Source organism: Gopherus evgoodei, chromosome 1 (genome assembly GCF_007399415.2).
Source record: "Gopherus evgoodei ecotype Sinaloan lineage chromosome 1, rGopEvg1_v1.p, whole genome shotgun sequence".
Taxonomy (NCBI): Eukaryota; Metazoa; Chordata; order Testudines; family Testudinidae; genus Gopherus; species Gopherus evgoodei.
In genome coordinates this window covers 312984657-313005389 of record NC_044322.1, presented here as the reverse complement: position 1 = coordinate 313005389, position 20733 = coordinate 312984657, and the positions used below count along the sequence as shown (strand labels likewise).

General features: G+C 43.9%; 1 protein-coding gene across 35 annotated transcripts in view; it reads left to right on the top strand.

Annotated features, from left to right (window-relative positions):
* Positions 1 to 20733, top strand: part of NRCAM (neuronal cell adhesion molecule) — a 356777-nt gene that overhangs the window by 243177 nt on the left and 92867 nt on the right. For all 35 annotated transcript variants that reach the window (XR_003998518.1, XR_003998516.1, XR_003998517.1 and 32 more), the window contains 3 exons: positions 39 to 150; positions 16759 to 16943; positions 19006 to 19137. Coding sequence is in view for 32 of the 35 variants with exons in the window: in XM_030548968.1 (XP_030404828.1) it covers positions 39 to 150; positions 16759 to 16943; positions 19006 to 19137 (429 nt within the window). In the remaining 3 variants the exon portion in view is untranslated. The remainder of the gene's footprint in view (positions 1 to 38; positions 151 to 16758; positions 16944 to 19005; positions 19138 to 20733) is intronic.

The window sequence follows — 20733 nt, the reverse complement described above, 5'->3', positions numbered from 1 at the left end:
CTGATTGTTTTCATTATTCTAATTTTTTTTTTAATTAGCCAAGCCATTGACAGAGAGACGACCAACTCTTTTAACTCCAATGGGGAGCACAAGTAATAAAGTGGAACTAAGGGGAAATGTACTTTTGCTGGAGTGCATTGCAGAAGGATTGTGAGTTGTTTTTCAGTCAAAATGTTCTTTAAATACAAAGGTAGAAATACTGATAAATATTTCAGAAAGAACATCAGTGCTGTAGAAAGTACTCATAGCATAATGCTAGATGTCATAATGATAGATGTTAGATGCACAGAGACAAGCAGATAGAAACGAAAAACCGAGGTGTTTGTTTTCAAAACATGATACATATAATATGTATAGATTAAAAACATATTTAGGACATAAATGAAACAACCCTTATTATGCTGGCCAACCTTTACACATCACAAAACTGCTGCACAAACTCAGTAGTATTGATTGTTTATGTACAAGAGAGGCCTGATAGTAGAATAGCATGGGTGCTTCAGGCTGCACTTGGGATGCATCTGCAGAGGTTTAGGGAAGAGTTTGTTGTCATGTTCCCGCTGCATGCCTGAATCAAGCCTACGCTCATGTTCCCTCACGTTTATGATAACTAAACTCTCCGAAACTACAGAGACAAGTAAGAACCTGCTGACTTGATCTTCATCTACTGACAATAACTGGCAAATCAGTTGTGTGGGAAACCTTAGGACCACATTCTATTCCTATCTCTGGCTTTTCTTTGTAAATTAATTTGTCAATTGGTATGTATTTATGTTTCTTTAATGTTTGGTGGCCCCCACTGGAACCTGTGTGCATAGGAAATCACAAAATAATACTTTTATCAATGAGTCTACCAATTTGATAAATGAATTTTACCTAACACATCCGCTTTTAACTCTTAATAAGCAATTGGCAGAGAAGGGTACGTAACTGATTTGGTGCAGAACTAGAAACATTGTATCACTTGTTGAGACTTCTGTGGTTCCCCAAGATCAAAAAACAGTCCATGGCCCATGTTAGCATAAAGTACATGTGATTGCATCAAAATGGCGTACAATTTTGAAATATTAACCAAGTACATTGTGTCGTCATACGTTTTTCTCTCTTGTCTATTTTCGTGGTGGTTTTTTATTAGTAGATAACAGTGCATGTGGAGCCAAATTCTGCTCTGTTAAACTGGTGTAAATTAGGTTCTTCTAGTTAACACCATCATTACTGAGAGCACATCTTACTGTATATAATTTTGGATACTAGATTTCTAAATGGATATCTGTCTTGAATTATTTATATTTGTTTCTTCAGTAGAATGTCACCTCTCAAATATAAGTTTTTACATTTAAACATTTTAAAATATATCTCCATAAGTTTGATCAGCTCAGATGTAGTGTTAAAACAAACAATTTGCTATTAGCATTTCAAAATCTCAATACACTACAGAGCACCTGATATTTTAGATGTGGGCCCAGAATTTCAATAGCAGCCAAAGAGCACTGAGTGCATCTGAAAAAAATTAGTGGTTGGCGTCCCCAAGTACAGGGGCCGCTCTGGAATGGGCTCATCCCTAGCACATTTAGGCCTGGTCTACACTACCAAGTTAGGTCAATGTAAGTCACTTTGTGTCAACCTATTTGTGCATGTGTGTATGATCAATTTATTTCTGAATAATGTAAGTGCCCTGCTACAGTGAAGCAGTAAAACTACCTCTCTGAACAGCAGGGAGCCCTAGTTGACCTACTGAAGTTGACAGTGTGAGTGTAGACCAGGGGTCAGCAGCCTTTCAGAAGTGGTGTGCCAAGTCTTCGTTTACTCGCTGTAATTTAAGATTTTGCATGCCAGTAATACATTTTACATTTACAGTGGCCAGTGGATGGAACCCCAGACTGGCAGCGGGCTGAGCAGGGCCAGCAGCCGGGACCCCAGGCTGGCAGTGGGCTGAGCCAGGGTCCCGGCCACTAGCCCTGCTCAGCCCGCTGCCGGCCTGGTCGACAGCAGGCTGAACAGGGCCGGTGGCTGGGACCCCAGGCCGGCAGCAGCGTGCCATGGTAAATCAGCTTGCGTGCCATTTTTTCACACATGCAATAAGTTGCCGACCCCTGGTGTAGATAATGTGTGACCTGTGTCAACCCTCACAGACTTCCAGCATCTGCCCCACAATGCTTCATTCCCTGCAGCAGTGACTGGTCTGGTTACAATTGTAAACTCTACTGCCCAGGGGTCACAGAGACAGCAAGCCACTCCCCTACCCCTCCTTTAAAACTCTATAGATGTTTTTGAAATGCCTCTTCCCGATTGCCTACCTTTGCAATACACCTATCAGCTCATCCTTGTTGTATGCAACTGTATCCAAGTTACTGTGTCGGCTCCATGCACAGCAACCTGGAATAGGCAGGAGATATTGAATCTCCTGGCCCTGTGGGGAGAAGATATTGAATCTCCTGGCCCTGTGGGGAGAAGAGGCTGTGCAAACACAGCTATCGACCAGCCGTAGAAACATGGACATCTACAAACAGATTACATGGGGGATGCTGGCAAAGGGTATGACAGCGATCAGCCACGGTGCCATATGAAAGCAAAGAAACTTCTCCAGGGATATAACAAGGCCAGTGAGCACAACATTTGATCTGATGGTGCCCTGCAAACCTGTCCCTTTTACAATGAGCTGCATGCCATACTTGCTGGAGACCTCACCAGCACCCCACAGACCACACAGATACCTCATACAAGCCTGATACAGAAACCCCTACTGTGAACATTGAGGAAGAGGAGGGGGATATGCAGCGGGGGATCTCCAACCATGCTGCAAGCCAGGACCTGTTTGAGACTCCACCTCAGTCTAGCCAGTCCCACCAGGCAAGCACAGATGAGCCTGATGAAGGGAAGTGATCTCAGGTAAGTGTGTGCATACATCTTTCCTCACAGTGTTTAAATTTAAAGATGGAGCCCATCCCATCCCCAAGTTATTAAATCACAGGTATCAACTTTCCACTGATTTACTCACATGAGAAGAGGTAGAGGTAAAACAAACAAGTTGAGATGGCAGCTGCATTTTCATTCCCCAGTTGGCTGAGGCAAGTAGGACAGGGCAGGATGCGGAGCACTTTGTTTATGTACATAGACATGTCCATTTTATCCTCCTGAGAGAGCTCAATGAAACTTCCATGGGGCTACTCTGCAGTCCTCTCCCAAAGATTTCTAGGGATGGCTGCATTATTCCTTTCTTCGCAATAGAACTCTTTCCCATGCCACTGTGCAATGAGTTTTGCAGGCACAATTGAAGTAAACAGGCTGGAGGCACAGGGACCTGGGCAGCTTCTGAACACCAGTAGTAGCTGTGCTCTGTGCCTTTGTTATCCTAAGAAGTGAGATATCAGCTAAAATCAGCACCTCCTGTGGAAAATAGTGCAAATATTCAGTGCCATTGCCCTGCACTCAGTACCCATGGAATAGGGACTGAAATGTTATTGCTTCAAGTATCAGAAAATCCTTCCTCCCCTCCCCCCCCCGGCCCCTGGCAGGCCATTTTCACCATGGCTGGGGCTCAAGAGCAGCGCCAGGGTTTTTGGCACCCTAGGCGGGGGTCCTTCCGCGCTCCCAGTCGTTGGCAGCAATTCTGTGGCCGGGGTGGGGGGTGTCCTTCCGCACTCCTGGTCTTCGGGGCACTTCGGCGGCAGGTCCCGGAGTGAGTGAAGGACCCGCTGCAGAATTGCCGACGATGACCCAAAGCGTGGAAGAACCCCCCCCGCTGCCAAATTGCCACCAAGGTCAGCAAAATGCCGCTCTCCCAAATCCTAGTGCCCTAGGCGACCACCTAGGTCGCCTAAATGGAAGAACTGGCCCTGCTGGGGCTGTGCCAAGGCACTCTAAAGCTGAAATTTCAATATGCATTTCTTATTAAAATGTTTATGGGATTGAGAAAAGGGAATTTAGAAACTTATCTTTTCCTTTCTTTATGACTGTAAATCCATTGGTACATCTCAGTTTTCATCAGCAGCTTCTGCTATGATGGCCTTGAGGGGTGCCCCCTCCATAGCCCCAGAATGCTTGACCATGAGGAGGAAGAGAGAGAAGACGTGTTCAGAGAGATCCTACAAACCAGTGCTGCATAAGACTATGAACAAAGGGATTGAAGGGCCAGTCTGACTGACAGCATGGAGAAGGAAGGAGGACAGGGGAAAGGCCCAGGAATCCCAGCAGGACAAGGAAAGGGAAATGTACCAGGACATAATGTCCAATAAGTACAATTGTATGAGGAGGTTGATTGTGATGATGGGAGGCAGGGTTCGACAGTCCTGGAGTTCATTTCAGTTTATCTCTTAAGTTCCTAAAGCTCATGCTTCAGGGTTCAGACAGCCACCAGCAGGGGTCTGGAAGATCTCCCCGTCCAACATATTCAGGGAGAGTTTTTTTTAATCTTCTTCCTCTAAAGCATTAGGGATGGCCGTGGCTGGAGATGGGGCATTGAGTAGGGTAGGTCAGGGATCTGAAGTGGCACATTGCATTCTCTCTCTCTCAGGTGCTTCGCTGGCTGATTCTTGCTTACATACTCAGGATCTGACTGCCATATGTGGTATAGAGAATGAATTTTCCCTCAGGTCAGTTTAACAGTGACTTTGTGGGGTTTTCGCCTGCCTCTACAACGTGTGGGTCACTTGCCAGGATTGTCTGGGTATATCTCATTTAACCATTTCCTAGCCGTTATGGGGCCTCAAGTACTGGTGCCCCTTGGTCCCTCCTATTCTCTGCCTGTGGCTTGTACTAGTCCAGTCTCCTGTGGGTTGTAATACTTTGGTCTCATTTTGAACATTGGGTTTGGAGTGTGGGTGCTAAGTGATGTTGGTGGCCTGTGATAGACATGAGTTCACATTAGATGATCTAGTGGTCTCTTCTGGCCCTCAACTCTATGACTCTAAGTTTTTGGAATGTACTGGAGACAAGTTTTTGTTTCAGAAAGTGGAGGAACTGGTTGTGCTTCTGAAGGATTCTAAGGAAAGGGGAGCAAGATCAGCAGAGTAAGGACAATGGACTTCAAAAAAGCAATTTAATGAACTCAGAGAACTAGTAGGAAAGGTCCCTGGGGAAGAAAAGCTAAAGGATAAAGGAATTCAGGACAGCTGGCAATTTCTCAAGGAAACAGTATTAAAGGCACAACTGCCAACTACAGTATACCAGCGTGAAAGATAGGAAGAATAGTAAGAAGCCATAATGGCTCGATCAGGAGCTCTTTAATGACCTGAAAATCAGTAGGGAATCTTACAAAAAATGGAAGCATGGATGAATAAGAAGGAGTACAAAAGAATAGCACAAGCATATAGGGACAAAATCAGAAAAGCTAAAGCACAAAATGAGTTACATCCAGCAAGGGACATAAAAGGCAGTAAGAAAAGGTTTTTTAAATATATTAGGAACAAGAAAAAGATGAAGGAAAGTGTAGATCCTCTACTTAACAGGGAAGGAGAGCTAATAACTGATAACATCAGGGGCTGTGATGTTTAATGCCTATTTTACTTCAGTCTTCACTAAAAAGATTAATGGTGACCAGATACTCAACACAATTGGTATTAACAAGAAGAGAGAAGGAATGCAACCCAAAATAGAGAAAAGAACAGGTTAAAAGATATTTAGATAAGTTTGATGGTTTCAAGTCAACAGGGCCTGATGAAATTCATCCTAGGGGATTTAAGGAACTAGCTGAAGCAACCTCAGAACTATTAAATGTTCTCTTCAAGACCTCTTGGAGGACAGGTCAGATCCCAGAGGCCTGGAGAAGGGCAAACATAATACTTCTCTTTAAAAAAGGGGAGCAAAGAGGACCCTGGGATCTGTGAACCAGTCAGCCTAACTTCAATCCCTGGAAAGATACTGGAACAAATTATTAAACAATCAGTTTGTAAGCACCTACAGTATAATAGGAATAGCTAGTATGGATTGGTCAAGAAAAAAATGCCAAACCAACCTAGTTTCCTACTTTGAGAGGGTTACTGGCCTTTTGGATAGAAGGGAAGCAGTAAGTATATCTTGCTTAAGATAAGGCTTTTGACACAATCCCACATTATATTATCATAAGCAAACTAGGGAAATGTTGTCTAGTTGAAATAACTATAAGGCAAATGCACAACTGGTTGAAAATCTGTATTCAAAAAGTAGTTATCAGTGGTTCAAAGTGAAATTGGCAGAGAATAATTATTTAGTAGGATCTCACAGAATTTAGTCCTGGGTCCACTACTGTTTTTAATTAATGCCTTGGATAATGGAGTGGAAAGTATGCTTATAAAATTTGCAGATGACATCAAGATGGGTGGGGTGGCAAGCACTGTGGAGGACAAGGTTAACATTCAAAACAACCTTGACAAATTGGAGAATTGGTCTGAAATCAACAAGATGAAATTCAACAAAGATAAATGTAAAGTACTTCGCTTACAAGGAAAAAATCAAATGTACAACTACAAAATGGGGACTAACTGGCTTAGGTGGTAGTATTCCAGAAAAGGATCTAGGGGCTATATTGGATCACAAATTGAATATGTGTCAACTGTGTGATGCAGTGCAAAAAAGACTAATATCATTCTGGGGTATATCAACAGGAGTGTATGAAATGGATGTAATTGTCCTGCTCTACTCGTCACTGGTGAGGCCTCAGCTGGAGTACCGTGTCCAAGATGTGAACATACTGAAAAGATTCCAGAGAAGAGAGACCAAATGATTAAAGGTTTAGATAACTAGACCTCTTAGGAAAGGTTAACGTAACTGGGCATGTTTAGTCTTGAGAAAAGAACACTGAAGGGGACCTAATAACAATCTTCAAATACATTAAGGGCTGTTATAAAGAGGACAGTGATCAGTTGTTCTCCTTGTCCACTGAAGTTAGGACAAGAAGTAATGGCCTTAATCTACAGCAAGGGAGATTTAAGTTAGATACTAGGAAAAACTCTCTAACTCTAAGGATAGTTCAGCTCTAGAATAGGCTTCCAAGGAAGGTTGTAGAATTCTCATCACTGGAGGTTTTTAAGAACAAGTTGGACAAACTCCTGTCAGGGATGTTCTAGGTTTACTTGAGCCTTCCCTCGTGCAAGGAGCTGCACCAGATGACCTCTCAAGGTCCCTTCTAGCCCTACGTTTCTATGATGGGTCTTCTCAGGCAGCAGACCCAAATGCTGCAGACCCTGGCTGACCTACAGGTCCAAAAATCCAAGATTTCCTGCCCTGGGTAGTCCTTGGAGAACTCTATAATCACTGCTCCCTGCACCCCCAACATGGCATCATGGGCCGCATTTCTACCCCTACCACTCCAAGCAAGGGACAGCAAGAAAAATCACAGCATCACGTACATTGACCTATGAGACCTGTGGTTAGTGTTGTGTAGCCACAACGGACAGCGTGTGTGCACTCAAATGGACAGAAATGTTACCTCCCTTTCCAGTGTTAAAGTTCCACCCCTTTAATTTATGTTATTATGTTTAAAAATGTTATTTATAACATTTGTGTTATATTGTCTGGCTCTTTTTCCCCCTGCAGTGTTTTTCTGCAGTGTTTTTCTGCACTGTTTTTTACACTCAGTAAAGTTCTATTTTTGGATAATAAAATTATCTTTATTAGTTCACAACACATATTGCAGAATTCATACACAAAGTAATCAGTACTTGTAGATTTACAGCATGTACCATGTAATTCATAGCTTCAGGAAAACATCCTGTTGTACTTATAAATGTACAGTCAGCACTACACAGTTCTTAGCAGCATCCAAACCTCTTGGACCAGAGGACACTTCAGCACAGAACACTACTGTGCCTGACTGTTAAAGTGCTCTTTCAAATCCTTCCTCGACTGTATAGCTCCACACTGGGCTCATGTAAAGGCCCTTGTGTCTGGCTGTTCAAACTCAGCAGTTAGCCACTCAACCTCCATCTTCTACCCCTTTGCCTCACAGATATTATGCAGGACACATTGGGATGTTTTCCTCACTGAGACCCAATCCTGTGAGCAAACACCACCAGGGTCCCTTCAGTCTACCAAAAGCACATTCAGTTGTCATTCTGCACCTGCTGAGCCAGCAGTTGAATCCTTGGTGCCGTCAAGGTAGCCAGTGTGCAGCTTCGTGAACCAGGAGAGCAAGGAGTAGGCTGGGCCCCCCAGAATCACTGTGGGCATTTTACCAATGATAATCCGGTCAAGAAAAAAAAAGTTCCTGCTTGCAGGAACAGTCCTGTGTTTTTAAAGATGCAAGCATCATGCACCTTCTCTGACTAGCCCACATAGATATCAGTGAAGCTTCCCTGATGAGCCACCAGTGCTTGCATAACCATAGAAAAATAGCCCTTTCTATTGGACTCAGTGGCAAGGTGGGTTGATACCAAAATAGGGGCATGCATGCTGTCTATTGCCCCATTGCAGTCAGGGACCTCATTGCTGTATTGGGGGGAACTTGACCCCCATCTCCCAGAGATGCCTGAGCAAGTCATTCCTATCCCACAACATGATACAAACATTTCCTAAAAGGTATTGTGCTGGATAGCAGCATGTGGCACACTGGGATACCCACTCATGGAGCGCCACACTTTGCATTGACACAAGCATTCCTGGTGAGTATGTGCAATAACTGACATAAGCCACTAAGTATGCACTTGCCCAAATGATATACAAACTTCAGCAGCTGTATGCAAAGTAACTTGTATTGAAACAAGTTTGTAGTGTAGATATGGCCTTAGTGGGGCACAGGAATGACTTGCTATATCTCCTTTGCTCTGTCTAGTTCCTCTAAACCAGCTTTCGAGGAGTGGATGATATCAAAACTAATACTGTGGCTCTGTACTACTCAAAGATCCTCCCTCTATTGATGAAATCCTACTAGTAATGACTCCCGTTGAAGTCAATAGTGGTTTTGCCAAACAGTTCCTGTGGGTTTGGGGTCTTAAACAGCTGTCACAAACCACTCCAGAGGTGCCTTAATTTCAGTATCAGTGAAGTGATTCCCGGGTGTACACAGTAGTTGAATTTTTCTCCTCAGAAAAATACAGTTTTGTCACATAGATATTTTTTACAGGAAAATATAAATTCTGATGAAAAATTTCTACTTTCCTATGAGAAATGTCAAAATGAACATATTTTGTTTGAATTGACTTTTATGAAATTAATTTATTGTTTTTAACTCAAAATGGCATTTCATTTTTGCTGTTTGGCTTTAAAATGTAGAAAATTAAATTTTTACTCAAAATGAAATGAAAATTTTCAAAGATTTTCTATTTTTGAAATGTCTTATGTGAAATTTTCAGGTTTCTGATCTGCTATAGTATAATTTATAAAGTACAACAAATATTATGGGTTTGCTTAATATAAAGAGACCAAATGGTAAGTGTGAAAAATTAGGATGGGGAGTGGGAGTAATAGGCTTCTGTATAAGAAAAAGCCCTGAGTATCAGGACTGCCCCTATAAAATCTGGACATATTGTCACCCTAGCTTAAGAAGTCAGATGCTGCATATATGTGATATTATTATTGGAAGCTACCTTATTTTTTGAGTAGTGTCCCTACAGGTGCTCTACCGTAGGTGTGCATGTGTCCCTGCATTACTGATCAGAGACCTTTGGTAGCAGTATCTGTTAGGCCCGCACATATCCTGTGTCCTGTCTCTCCTCTTGCCCCACGATGAGGCTACCTCCCTCCTCCCCCAGTTCCTTCTCAACTGTCTCTGGCAAGAGATGGGTGCCATTTGCAGCCCGTTGCTATCGTTAATTTCTTTAGCATTCCTAGTAGTTAGTCTCCTTAGTCTTAGCTGTAGTCTTTCATTTTGTTTTCTATACCCCAGTCAAAAAAGGAGACTTTATTTTCCCCCTTTTTCATTGGGGACCCTTTTCCCCAATGGTATATGCCTGATTCACCAGACTTCAAGAACTGCCCTCCTGCAAAGAGGCCATCCCAGTGGCAGGCAAGCACTCTCTTGTCATACCATGCCTTAGGGAAGGCCATATCCCACAGAAGTGTGGTCTCTGCAGCAAGTTGGACCCAAGTCTCAAAAGGACAGAGAGATGAGATAGAAGATCATCTTCATGAAGGCAGCCTTCCAATCCTTGGACCTGTGCCAAGAGTCACCTGGCAGACATGCCCACCACACAACCCTCAGCATCAAATTACTGTGGATTCAAGTGTTCAGCCGTGGACTTCTCTCGTAAGTCATCATAAAGGAGAACAGTGAGTCCCCAGAGTGAGCCCCAAGCTATCTGCAAAAGATCTCCGACATGTATGCATCATTGACACCGAGACAATTCCAGCCCTATATCCATGGCTCATGAAGATCTGGAGCGGCAGATATCGTTGATTTTCCTAAGGACCTGATTGGCACAGGCACTGAGTCAATAGTAATGACCAACAAAGATATAAGCGAACTACACTCCAGCAAAAAGATGCTACCGGTACGCAGTGTACCTTCAGCACCATCATCAATGCCCCATCTGGCACTGGAACAGTTGATACAGGCAAGATCCCCAATGCTCTCTGTACTACCAGTGGTACCAGGTCAGTCAGCACCACCGGTATTTAGGCACTCAAGAGACCTCGAGGTATCTGACATATCAGACTCTTCTCTTCTCGGCACTGGGACTTCAGATTGAGTCTCCTATTAAGGCGGGAATATTCTCCAGTACCCTGCCCTGTACCCCCACTTTCAAGTGAGGAGTCAGACAGCGAGCCAGAGGAGATCGTTTCCCACTACTCCTCCTATACTCGCTATGAGCCCACTACAAAGAGGCTCCTTAAGTATAGCCTTGGTATGGCCAGCCATGGGCACTCCCACCAGGCTCTGTTCCACCACCCCAGTGGCCATACTAGGCTGCATATTGAGCACCCCACCTCATTCATGAGCCCCCAAAACATTCCCCTGCATCTATGGCATCTAGAACCTCAGAACTTCCAGAGGAGATTGCTGAGGAGCAGGAGGGTGGAATTGAGAAAGAGTTGACTCCGAGGACCAACTTATTCTGCTCCTATCCAGAAGAGGCATCATGCCCCTGCCACTGTCCTTAGTTGACGATTTTCAATTTTTCCAGGACTTTGAAAAAAGAGTTGCAGATACACTGTAGTTACCCTTGGAGGAAGTCAAGGACACCCACCACAAATTCCTTGACATGTTATGCTCTTCCTCGGCCTCTAAAATAGCCCTCTCCACCAACTAAGCTCTTCTTGACCCCACAAAAACCATATGGCAGACCCCAGCATTGGTGATGCCTACTTGTAAAACAGGCTGATAAAAAAAAATTACGTGCCAGCTAGGGAGACGGAATTTCATGTCTCTCACTCTCGCCCCCAACTCCATAGTCGTGGACATGGTAAACTCTTGGGGCTCCCATCACCAAATGAGATCCACCCCCTATAATAGGGATTGGAAGTGCTTGTATCACTTCAGGAGGAAGGCCTATTCTTCGGTCATGCTACAGTTTCAAATAGCTAATTATCACACCTTAATGGTGACATTCGACTACATCAACTGTTCAAAACTTAAGAACTTTATTGATTCACTTCCAGAGCCACAGTATGACTAGTTCAAAACTATCATCCAGGAAGGACAACTGGTAACCAAAGCAATACTACAGTCTGCCTTCAATGTAGGCGACATTGTGACCTAGTCCATCTCCACGATGGTGGTTATGCGATGTTTATCGTGGTTACACCTTTCTGGCTTCCCTGAAGAGGTTCAATCAACTGTTGAAGACCTTCCCTTTGAAAGTACTAAGCTCTTTGCAGAGAAAATGGATGCCTCCCTCCAGACCCTCAAAGATTCCAGGGCCACTCTATGCTCATTAGGGATTTACACACCTGGACAAAAGAGAAAAATTAGTCTGCAGCTGCAGCACAGATCACACACCACTCAATAGCCAACCCAGCGCTTTTATGAACCTGAGAGGAAGAAATCTAGGTTCCCCAAGTGTAAACCGTCAGGCCCACAGCCTTCCGCATTACCACTTATCCACCTCCAAACATCAAATTTGACATGTGGATTGAGGTGCCAGCGGGCCACTCCCCTTAACCACTACAGCTGAACCACCTATCCTATCCATTTGGTTATCACCTTGACATTTTCCTAGCAACAATAATTCCAGCATTGGAATGGGGAGACTGGTTTTGGCCATCAACCTTCAGGATGCCTATTTTCATATCTCAGTCCTACTATCCCATAGACAGTTCCTCCGATTTACCCTAGGAGAAGACCACTACCCAGTATAGAGTACTTCCTTTCGGGCTTCTGTGAGCCTCAAGAATCTTTTCTAAGGTTCTCTCAATAGCAGCTGCTCACCTGTGCTCCTAGGGGATCATGATCTACCCCTACCTGGACATTTACCTCCTCAGAGCCTGTTCCTTTGCAAAGGCTCATTGAGTTACTGAAACATCAGTAGACTTGTTTATGGCACTGGGCCTACAGATCAATACCCAGAAATCAACCTTCACTCCAGCACAGCATCTGCAATTCATTGGGGCTAACTTTGACTCGCTACAAACCAGAGCGCTCGTACCACAACACAGGTTCCACTCTTTGGCCACATTCAAAGACTGTACATAAGAGTCCCCAAATATCAGCCAGACATTGCCTCCAACTTTTGGGGCATATGACTGCAGGCACAATGGTACTAACACATACCAGACTTCACATGCAATGCCTCCAGATGCAGACCAAACAGAGACAGACTAGACAAACCTCTGTCACTGCCCACCAAAATCAAGATATCTGTGGTTTGGTGGAGATGTTTTCAAAAAACATTTCCAGTAAATGTTTGCAAAGGGATCTTTTTTGCACAAATTTCTCCGTTGTTGTTTCTCACCACTGACACATGGCCTATAGGATGGGGCGTGCACCTAAACGGCCTTACAACATAAGATAAGTGGTCATCCACAGAGCTACCCCTACACATCAACCTCCTCAAGGTCCTAACAGAGCAACATAGCATACATGTATTACATAAATCAACAAGGAGCCCAGTTGCCCTCCCACTGCGCAGAAATGATAAGGCAATGGAACTGTGCAATCTCACACAACATTACATTATCAGCAGCTTATCTTCCGGGCATACAAAAGTTGATAGCAGACAGCCTAAGTTGCAAGTTCCCTCACAACCACAATGAGAAATAAACCCAGCAATACTTCCCAACCTTGGGAAGCTGTTGAGAGACACCTGCCAGAGACATGTTCGCTACTCACCTGGACAAGAAATGTCCATGTTACTGCTCCAGGGAGTGTTGTCTTATCTCTGCTCTGGGCAATGATCTCCTTCATGGGACGGGCCTTCTTTATGCCTTTTCTCCATTTCCCCTTGCAGCAGGCTGACAACTCACCACAGCAGCGTCTCCTGCTGGGCGTCCAGGGAATTAGCTCACCAGCCTCTGGAGTGCCCTCTGCAGGCCAGTGTCTTGCTTTGCTGCTGGCCCTGGTGCCCCTTCTCTCGGAGTTCTGCCCCCTGCAGTACCCAGCAGTCTTGCTGGGTCTCCCCTCCCCAGGGAAACCCCAACCCCCATCCCCACCAAGCCTCAGTCTTTGGCTACTGCCAGTCATCATCTAGCCCCCGCTAACTGGGGCAGACTGCAGTATAATTGCCACTCATCATTGGCAAGGAAAGTTTGGACTTGCTGCCTCTGCCTACCCTTGGGCTGCCCTCTGCAACCCCAGTACCTTTCTTGGCCTTTAACAAGGTCTGCAGCCTGGGGGGTTGCCAGGCTGGAGCTCCCCAGCTCCTCTGGCCTTTCCCCAGCCCTGCTCCAGTCCCTGCTCAGCTCCCCTGCTCAGCTCCCAGCAGCCAGGCCCATCCTTCTCAATATCTAGAGAGAGACTCTGTCTTGACTTCTGACCCCAGCCCTCTTATAAGGGTGAGCTGGGCCCTGATTAAGCTGGACACAGTTGTGGTCAGCTACCCACTCAGCTTCCCTAGCCATTCTTAATCCCTCTTCCTCAGCTGCAGCCCTCTCTAGGGTTGCTTTCACCCTTCCAGGGTCGGAGTGGGGTGATTAGCCCACTACACCCTTACTGTTGAAAGTTCTGTTAAAAAAGGAAGGAGCATGTCATATTGATTGCTCCCACTTGATCGAGACAGACTTGATATCCTTATGTAATGGGGTCAGGACTCACCACCACGGCGCCTCCTGCTGGTTGTTCTGGGAATTAACTCCTTCCAACCTTGGAGCATCTCCTGCTGGCTGGTGTCTCGTCCGTTGTCTGCTCTGATGTGTTATCTCCACCATCGGGACACGTGTCCCAGTCTGGACCGTAGTGTCCTCCTCAGGACACGGCCCTCCAGCACTGCCCACCACTCCATTCTCCCCCCCCCTTCCGGGGGCATATAAGCAGTCCTAGACTGCACCTGTCTTCATGGGCAGCTGCCACCCCAAAGTCTAGTCCCTTACTTCAGGGACAAGGTGCAGTCCGTGGAGTGTTAAGGGGGAGGAAGGGACATGGGCCTGCCCATTACTCTGGGCCTGAGCTGAGGGACCCTTGAGCAGCAGCTGCTTGCTGCCTTCCTCTACTGCCCGTCACTGCCTGCTTTCCCTGGGCCACTTCCCTGTAGCCCTAGCACCCACTCCGCCCTTGTTTCAAGGCCTGCAGTCTGGCAGGGTGAGCCAGAGCTCCCACTGCCCTGGTACCCTGCCCAGCAGTGCTCTGTAGTGCTCAGCAGGGTGCTGCTCCTTCTACGAGGAGCCAGTACTCCTCCCTGGCTGGTCAGGGAGAGACTGATCTCCCTCTGTGCTGCAGTCTTTATATAGGTTCTGATTGACTGCCCATCTGCGCAGCGTCTCTGGCCTAGTTTAATCCATTTTCTCCTGGAGTGGGGCAGCCTCCCCACTACACCTTACCTGTCACAAATCACTACATGGCCACCAGTCTCTTGCCGATACACTCTATATCTCCTCTCACAGAATGAAGGACACACTCTACATCCCAACCTGGAGATTCTTTGCCTCAAAGCTTGGCTGCTTCATGATTCCAACACATAGACTCCTCCTACTCAATGAAGATACAATACACACCATACTTACCTGCAGAAGTGTTCCAGGTTTTGGATTTGGTGCAATTCCCAACAAATCTCCCCAACATCCCTGACCTTTCCAAACATCTTACATTATGTACTGACTCTAAAAAAAAAAAAAAAAAAAAAAAAAAAAAGATAAATATCTCTGTTTGCTCAGGGTCCACCTAGTGGCTATAGCAGTCTTCCACCAATAAGTAGAAGGGTACTCAGTGCTATCACACCAACCACTAAACAGTTCCTCAGGGACATAGTTAACCTTTTTCCACAACCCCAACATTCTGCACCTACATAGCACCTAAACCTTGTATTGAAAGGCCTGACTAGACTTCCCTTTGAACTCAGGACCACCTGTTCGCTTACATGCCTGTCAGTGAAGATGACCTTCCTGATAGCAATCAGGCTAGGATAGGAGGATAAGAGAAATAGCAGCTCAGATGGACATTCCCCCTACACGATATTCTTTCAGGATGAGGTAACACTCAGGCCACACCCAAAATTCATCCTTAAGGTAACTTCCCCATTCCATGTGAACCAAATGATTCATCTCCCGACTTTTTACTCTAAGCCTCACTGTGACAATAGGAAGGCTATACTTCACACACTAGATGTCAGGAGGGACCTAGCCTTTTACCTGGGTAGAACAAAGCCTTTCCTGAAGTCCCCAAAGCTGTTCTTCTCTATTGCAGAAATCTCCTAGGGCTCAGCAATATTAGCCTAGAGACTCTCTAAGTCAGTCTCAGGCTGCATTAGACAAAGTTATCAGATTTGCAACATGACATCTCCAGATACTATTTGCACGTACGCCACGAGGTCGATCTCTTCATTCGTCACCTTCTTCAAGAATGTCCCTATCTCAGAGATCTGTAGAGCAGCGGTGTGGCCATCAGTTTATCTTCACAGAACACTATGCAATCACTGGAGATTCTGTCCTCCGATGCCATCTTCGGCTCCACAGTACTATCATCTGTAACTGACCCAACTCCGAAGCCCCAACGCTCCAGCAGGGATATTGCTCAGGTGTCACCTACAGTGGAGTACTCATAGGGACACCACTCAAAGAAGAAGAACAAGAATTTACTCACCTTGCGCAGTAATGATGGTTCTTCAAGATGTATGTCCCTATGGGTGCTCCATAACCCATCCTCCTCCCCTCTACTTTGGAGTTCTTGTCAATGGCTCTGCAGTAGAGAAGGAACTGAGGTGGGTTAGCCAGTGTGCACTTGTTAGCCTCAAGACAGGGCATGGGGGGAGACTGTGCATGTGCGGACCTAATGGACACTGCTGCCAAAGTTGTCTGATCTGCAGTGCAGGGACGCAAGCACACCTAGGGGGACACATCTTGAAGAACCATCGTTACAAGGTGAGTAAATTCTTCTTCTAAAGTAACATGAACATCAAATTGCCACCACAGATAAATGATCATAGCTTAGATAAAGAACATTCATGTTATGTATTTGAATCTTTTATTAGAGTCATTAAAGATTCTAATTGCAATTGATTCAACAAAAATGTATTCTGTAATTATTAAATCAAGGAAATTTGTTGATGTTAATGACTCCGCGATTTACTGGAAATTACAGAGTAATATTGGAACATTTTCCAAATTTGTTGGTTATCCCCAAAAACCCAGGCCAAAGTTCTCAGTACCAATAATTATCTTTAAAATACAAACATGAAAAATTAATGGATTGATGGATTGAACCCTTACCCTCGCTTTTTCCCCAGCTCTCTAATCTCATCTGTGCTTTTCTTTCTCTAGACCCACACCAGTTATCCGCTGGATTAAAGAAGGGGGAGAACTGCCCGTCAACAGAACATTTTTTGAAAATTTTAAAAAAACTCTCAAAATCATAGAGGTTTCTGAAGCTGATTCTGGAAAATACAAATGTGTAGCAAGAAATCCATTAGGTTCCACTCACCATACCATTACAGTAACTGTCAAAGGTAATGCTAAAATAATCCCAAATTTTACAATGTCAGCATCCCAATGCAAAGTTATATAGTAATGTATTTTATCAGGAAAATATATTACAGTAAATATCTACAAGGATGAATAAGTGTAAAAGAAACTGAGTAAAATAGTCATTAAATTGACTGAGGTTTCCCACAAGACTTTACCATGTCTAGTCTTTAATTTTTATGATGGCCTCATGTTAGTATGTGGTGGTGGTTTTTTGCTAAACAGCTCTGTGGTGCTAAATTAAAGCTATCCCTTAGAACAGTGGTTCTCAAACTTTCGTACTGGTGACTCCTTTCAAATAGCAAGCCTCTCGGGGTATGGCCACACTTGCACTTCAAAGCGCTGCCGCGGCCGGGCTTTGAAGTTTCGAGTGTGGTCGCAGCGCCAGTGCTGGGAGAGAGCTCTCCCAGCGCTGCACGTACTCCACATCCTCTACGAGTGTAGCTTGCAGTGCTGGGAGCCAGGCTCCCAGTGCTGCGGCACTGTTTACACTGAGGCTTTACAGCACTGTATCTTGCAGCGCTCGGGGGTGGTTTTTTCACACCCCTGAGCGCGAAAGTTGCAGCACTGTAAAGCCCCATTGTAGCAATGGCCAGAGTGTGGACCCCCCCTTATAAATTAAAAACACTTCTTTATATATTTAACACCATTATAAATGCTGGATGCAAAGAAAGGTTTGGGGTGGAGGCTGACAGCTTGTGACCCCCTATGTAATAACCTTGTGACCCCCTGAGGGTTGTGACCCCCAGTTTGAGAACCCCTGCCTTAGAAAGAATTCCATTAATACAATACTAGCTGGTGCCTGTGGTAAATTTAGTCTAGGCTTTCTTTCAGTGTCATAAGAGACTGCTCCCCCACTTCCTGTACTGCTCTTTTCGCTTCTCCTACTCCTCATCCTTCTCTCTTCATTTCTCTCTTTTCCTTCTCTTCATCCCCCTCTGCCTCCCATCCCCATTCTCTTTCTCTTTTCCCTTTTCTCCCCTTTCCCTCTTCGCTCTTTCTTTCTTCGTATCCCCTTCTTCTGGTTCTACCAAACTAATTTTTACTAAGTTTTATCTGTCCAGTGGTATTATAGCCCTGGGATTAAAGACACTTCAAATATGTTAGTATATGTTAGTATTTGAAGTGTGCCTGAGAGCTTTTGTTTGAATTAGCTAATGAGAGTTGATTATTCCCCACGGGGCAAATGCGTCAATTCTTTTAAGTAAGCTGCTAGTGTTTGTGTACAACTCTTGACACCAGTTTACATTGATGTTGACTTTCTTTGGTTCATGATGGTTCTGTGGATATCATCCACTTGCTTTTTAAAAATAAAAAAAAAAATTCTCCACACACCTGTGTCCACTGATATAAATGCATTATTTATTTATTTTTATACAAAATGTGACAAATATGCGGTTTGCATAGACTTACTGCAAAGGATCTGCTGATAGGCATATGGAAGTTATTTTTCTTATAAGGAAATTATCTCTTGTCCATTTTGTCTCTCTCTTTCTCTCTGTTTCTCAGCCAACCAGGATTAAATTTTGATTCCATTAAAATCACTGAGTTTTTGCATTGATTCAGTGGAGCCAGGTTTTCACCCTAAATCTCTTTCTCCTCCCCCACCCGCACTTTTCTCTTCCCCTATTATCAGTCCCTCTCTTCTTCTTCTATGGGTGGTCTGAGGACCAGAGATGCCTCAAAACTTATTAGAAAGGCTACTGTACTAATCCTTTTACAGAAGCCAGAGTCTGTTATCTTTTGCTGTCTTTAGAAATACAGATTAGAATTAAAGCCATTGATGTGTATTAATCAAATTTACTCACATTCAGTTAAGAATCACATTTTATTTACTTGAAATTTTTGATGTAGACAGCTATTCATTCTTTATGATTTATTGTCCATCTATTTAACAGCCTAATAGCTTGTATCACTAGTAACCTGATCTAATCAAAACATGATTTTACCAGTAAGTTATTCAGATATAAAAATCAACATTTTTGCCAGTTATAGCTACTGTGCTGTATGACCTTCTGATTGTTGTGTTTTCTTTCCTGACCAAAGCTGCTCCATACTGGATCACAGCACCTAGAAACCTTGTGTTGTCTCCTGGAGAGGATGGAACCCTGATCTGCAGAGCTAATGGCAACCCCAAACCTAATATTAGCTGGCTAACAAATGGTGTGCCCATAGCAAGTAAGATTTTTAATCATCTTAATGGAGGATGAATAAAAACACAAACCAATAAAGATTAGGGACACATAAGGGATATGAAACTTGTTCACATATGAATAATTATTCCATATTTAAGGATGTTTTGCCTGATGTTGAATAATAAATATGTATACATAAAAAAAATGCTACTGTGCATGGAGATAAAACAGCAAAATTACCTCCAATGTGCACCAATGTGCTGAAACTTCCAAATATTACTGTTTTGGGGTGGACAACTCATTATCCTGTTCTGCTGTCTGCTAGTGTAATACTCATGGAGATGAGGTCTTAGTAACAAGGCTGTGATGTGCTCCACTGACTGGAGATATCAGAGGGCTAGAACTACTAATCATATTGCCATTGCAATATATATTAGACCTCTTAAGATTCGTATCTATTCAGTTGCATCCCCACTGGAAAGTTGGTTCTGTGTAAGAACTGAAAAGGGGGTAGGAGGTCAAAAATAAACCTCTGTGGTTGTATTAAACACCTCTGTAGGGGTTAGAATTTGGAAAATTTTCTAGCCTTCCAGCTCTCAGCAATCAAAGGCTGTAGTAAGGCTGTTGGAATGAATCAGCAGCTATCTGGAAATCAGCTTGTGGCACGTTGGTGTCAGAGGAGGTGAACCCCTAAGGCAGTGAAACAGCTGATTCTGTGAATTTGGATAAGAAAAGCTGCTGTGAATTGATGCCCCAGTCACTCATTTGTTAGCAGTGTTACGACTGGCAGCACAATATGAGGGATGCAAGACAACTACTATCTATAGCACATCTGTACTTGAGGAAAACTTACACACCGATATTGCGATATGCTGTCAAGTCTTCTTATATTCAGCGTATATTATATCATATAATCACTGCTGGTCCTTCACCCTTATCTGTCATCTTTTCCAACGTAACACTTAAGACAAAGCCAGACAACTTAACCAGCTGCTTTGTCAGAAATGATGATAGTGTTCTAAAATTCTGCCATTTTGTGCTGGCACTTTAAAGATTTGAAAGTGTAGTATGAAAGGGAAATTGCCGAAGAAGTTAAAAAAAAGTAAGAAGTGGTTCAAGTAAAGATCAGTGAAAGAGACAGCAGGACTTCCAGGAGTCAGCGTCCATCCCAGGAAGTTGCAAAAGAGAGAAGTAAAACCTCTTGGAAAATGAAGACAGACAGTGGGTATGGGGAAACAGCTAATAATGTGACTAAAAAGGAGAATATCAGGAGAAGTTGAGGGATAATGCTGTAAGCTAGACATCTGCAGGGGAGAAGGTAGAAGCACTCAGCAGGGAAGGTGAATGATAAATTTGATTTGATTAAGATTGTAACATAGGTTTTAAAATGCTGGGTCATGATGGCTAACTCAGTCACATAACCTTGAGGTTAAACAGTAAATCTCAAAGCATTCATAAGTGTACTGGATACACTCAAATAGGTCAATAGCTAATAAAATAACAAATAAATTTTTATACCCATTTCATAATTTTCTTTCTTTACTTTCTCCTGCTGTTTCATTTCCTTTCCTGCCCTATTTTTATGTAGATTTTTTTGTTCTGTTAGCCCTTACAGTTCATCTAGCTCCTCCTACAGCAG